The 3,548-nt window shown below is 44.4% G+C and overlaps 1 protein-coding gene across 1 annotated transcript; it reads left to right on the top strand.

Annotated features, from left to right (window-relative positions):
• Window positions 1–1,923: 1,923 nt before the first annotated feature.
• Window positions 1,924–2,664, top strand: PHATRDRAFT_bd1195 (predicted protein; the record flags this gene model as incomplete). Its single annotated transcript, XM_002176162.1, has 1 exon — window positions 1,924–2,664. The coding sequence occupies one exon, from the start codon at window positions 1,924–1,926 to the stop codon at window positions 2,662–2,664; it is 741 nt and encodes a 246-aa protein (XP_002176198.1).
• Between the last annotated feature and the right edge of the window lie 884 nt (window positions 2,665–3,548).

The following is a 3,548-nucleotide window of genomic DNA, read 5'->3' as shown; positions in this document are numbered from 1 at the left end:
AGGTTGTGGTCCACCTCTTATATTTTTGATTGAATTTCTTTGATTTGGTTGGCTTCCAATATACCAGAGACGTGGTTTCCTCACTGCGGTTGGACTATGAATAGTGTCACAAACCCTCGTTGGTCTCTGTTGTTGGTGAGTGCGAGTGTTGTTTGTGACGGCAGAAGTTGAACCGGAGAAGAGAAAGGAAGATTCCTACCCCTTGCGTTCGATTCGCTACCGTGTCGAATTGCTCTGGCCGAGACACATCTGTGTGAGAACCGTATTCATCAAGGATTAGTGCCACTGATATAAAATCGGATAATTGCATGGCAACTTGGTGTTGGAAGGTATCAATGTGAGATACACTAGATCCAATGAAACCACAAGATAATATGTCTTTGGATGAATCCGGGATTCTGATTTATCGACTGAAACGTTGGCGGACAGTACGCCTTATGATACTAGTTTTGCTGTCGCCATTGGGTCCTCGACCAGAAAAACCCATTCCCACCAACCCGGGGATGGCCGGGGGATGGCTGAAAAGCCCCAGATATTCCGACTGAGATCTCGGGACACGACTGGACTACGTCACACTCAGAAGGATGTTGTTTTGGTTGTTTCTGATTACCATAGTGTTATAAACAAAAACATATTTAGACCCCCAGCCAACCCGTCACTACCCAAGGCCTGTATCGACGCGTCCTGTTGATGAAAACAAGAAACTTCCTAGGCTCTCTGGTGACTCTCACAAAAGGTGCATGCATAGTGGTTTCTTTGCTTATTTCACTGAGGTCTTTGATCTTTGCAGTATGTCTCGAGTGGAGATATTCAGCATCAAACAGTCTGTTTGTATAATCTAGCGCCTAGTCCATAAATATTGCAATTATCCTCAAATATAGAAAAAGTACTATGTGAAAGTGACACCAGATATGTACCAATATGAGCAAAACTCCAACAAAAGATACTATATCTGTCCCTTAAGAAAGTGTGATACATAACACTAGCTATTTTTCTAATGTAAGAGTCTTGTGTCTAACTACGCATACTGTCAAAAGACTAGTTTCATGTGCTCACAGTTAGTTGGTGGATGGTGCTAATGCAAAAGGACCAGTCATTGAGCAGCCCCCTGTTTGCTCATGCACATGTCAAAGGACAAAATCCGTTTTATTGTTGTCTTGGAATTTCCTTGTTAAAAATTTACACTATTTGATTGACGGTGTGTATGCGAGCAACATGGAAAGCTCATTGAAGCAATTGCTTGACAAAGCTGTTCTTGACAAGATGGAGTGGGAGACAGTCACCATGCCTTTTCCATCTAGTGACGGAAACAATTTCAATCTTTGCGATTACATCGGTTTAGACTGCAGTAGAAGCAGAGAGTGCTTCTTCTTTCCTGAAGAATATAATTCGTGTTCCAAAGAAACCAGAGATAGTCTGGCCAAGACCCTTAAGATAGCAGCAGCCCATGGAAGATTTCCCCTTGTGCAGCGAGGATGGGATGCTGGGATGCGCCGGATGCGGTTGGAACGTTTCAGGAGTCGAGTGCACAACAAGGAAACTTGCAAGCAAAGTGAAAAGATTCCATCCGAGAATAGAAAGCGGAACATTTCATTCAAGCGACCGTAGAAAGGGAAAGAGTGCCCATTCCGCTTCAGCATCTATTGGGTTCCCGAACGGATGCAATGGTGTCTTGTTGGAGGTGCCATTGGAAGTGTCAAATCCCACTGTCACCATCTGCCAATGGAGCCAATTCAGATTTCAAAAAGTGCCGCCTATATTAAGGGCAATGAAGTTCAAATTGCTCTTGACGCCGCAAAGAGCAATGCGCCACCAAGCATGATTGGGCAATTGCTGAAGCTAAGAACTGGTTACATGCTGTCTGAGTCATCTCTAAAAAAATAGCGTTTGCAAGCTGAGAAAAAGGCACACGGTGATTGTAGTATGAATGACAACTACATGACACAAGCGGATCAGCTTCTTGCCTATCTCAAGAAAACACCGGACATCAGTTTCTGCGCCATCTTTGATGAACCTGATTCACCCTTGTTCACCATTTACAAGCAAAGGGCAAACAACACCCGCAGGTACCTTTGTACAAGTACACAATTCACTTCCGTCGTTGCAGCCCAAGAAGGAGTACTTGATGATGATGCATTGCATGACATAGACCCAAGCGGAGAACTCGACAACTATGTAGAACGAACCCATCAAGCATTCAAGTTGAAGGGCTCTACAAAGATGCTGATCGGCGTTGCTTGGACAGACAACAAGAGCAGAAAGTTGTTTGCTCGCTTTTCTGAAATTATGGTAGCAGACGTTACCAAAGGCACAAACAATTCTAAGCGGCCATTGTTTTTATCTTTGGGGAAAACGTCCAATCAAAACACGTTTACCGCACTATGGGCATTTTTGCCTCAGCAAGCTCGATGGGCCTTCCAGTGGGTGTGGACCCAGTGCATTCCCCAGCTCTTGCCAAAGGAAGGGCTGCGACGGATGAAATTGACAATCACAGATGGAGACCAGAAAGAATATGGCCCTTTTGTTGATGCAATACCAACATTCTATCCATTCTGTCAGCATAGACTATGTCACTGGCATCTTCTCTATCGAGGAGACCTTCGAAAGATACAGATTGGGAAGTGCGGCCATAAAGCGACCATTTTATTCCGAGTAGTGGTTTGATGGATTGAGAGCTGGATGACGGCAGTTGAGACCCAAGAGGAATATCACTTGTCAAAGAGTCTTTTGCAGGATTGGCTACAGACACCAGAGGCCCTGGATATAGATTTGGGAGGTATGGGCTGTCATATCGTATCCAAAATAAATACCTTTCTGACAAATTCTCTGTTTCCGCATGAAAACGGTAAGCTTGACACCACTTTTTGAAGGTCAGAGCTTTTAACACGTCTGCAAGTTCCTATGCGGAGGCAGAAAACAGTGCTTTGAAAGGACGCGGCAATGGAACAAAGCCCTACTTTTCCGTACCAAAAGCAGCAAGAGCCTTTCATGAAGGCACACAAAATAGAACCATACGAAGACAGCAGAAATCTGCCCACAATCTCAATGCAACACGGAAAAACAAGCCTGCTTATTTTGCTGATATAGCCGACCTAGTGGACTACATTCAGAATATAATTTCTGCAGACTTCGAAAATGCCGCCGTTTATGAAGTGTTCCGACCAACCGCAACAGAGTTTTGGGTCAAAAAATCTAGACTCTGGCACAAGAATGACGCCATCCCAAACTTCAATCTACTGCGACTTCCAAAATTACATGATCCCACGCTTTGAGCGGACACGTCGAGTAAAAGCTATTTCTATTGACGGCAAATGCTATTTGGAGTGTAGTTGCGGTAAGTTTCAAAGGCAGGCCTCACCATGCGCCCATATCTATAAAATACTTGATCGACCGCCAAGATCAGCAGATGTATCCGTCCGATGGACTAAACACTGGAACATGTTTCTTTACCAATCCAATCACAATGATCTATTGGAGAAACTGGAGGATTTGTGTAAAAACGAGCGGCCCGGCCCACTTTTTGAAGACAGCGGTCGGTGGCTAGTTGG

The sequence above is a fragment of the Phaeodactylum tricornutum genome, genomic scaffold, assembly GCF_000150955.2.
Source record: "Phaeodactylum tricornutum CCAP 1055/1 PHATR_bd_12x23 genomic scaffold, whole genome shotgun sequence".
NCBI lineage: Eukaryota > Bacillariophyta > Bacillariophyceae > Surirellales > Neidiaceae > Phaeodactylum > Phaeodactylum tricornutum.
Note: the sequence above shows the minus strand (reverse complement) of the source record. Positions and strands in the feature narration are given on the sequence as shown.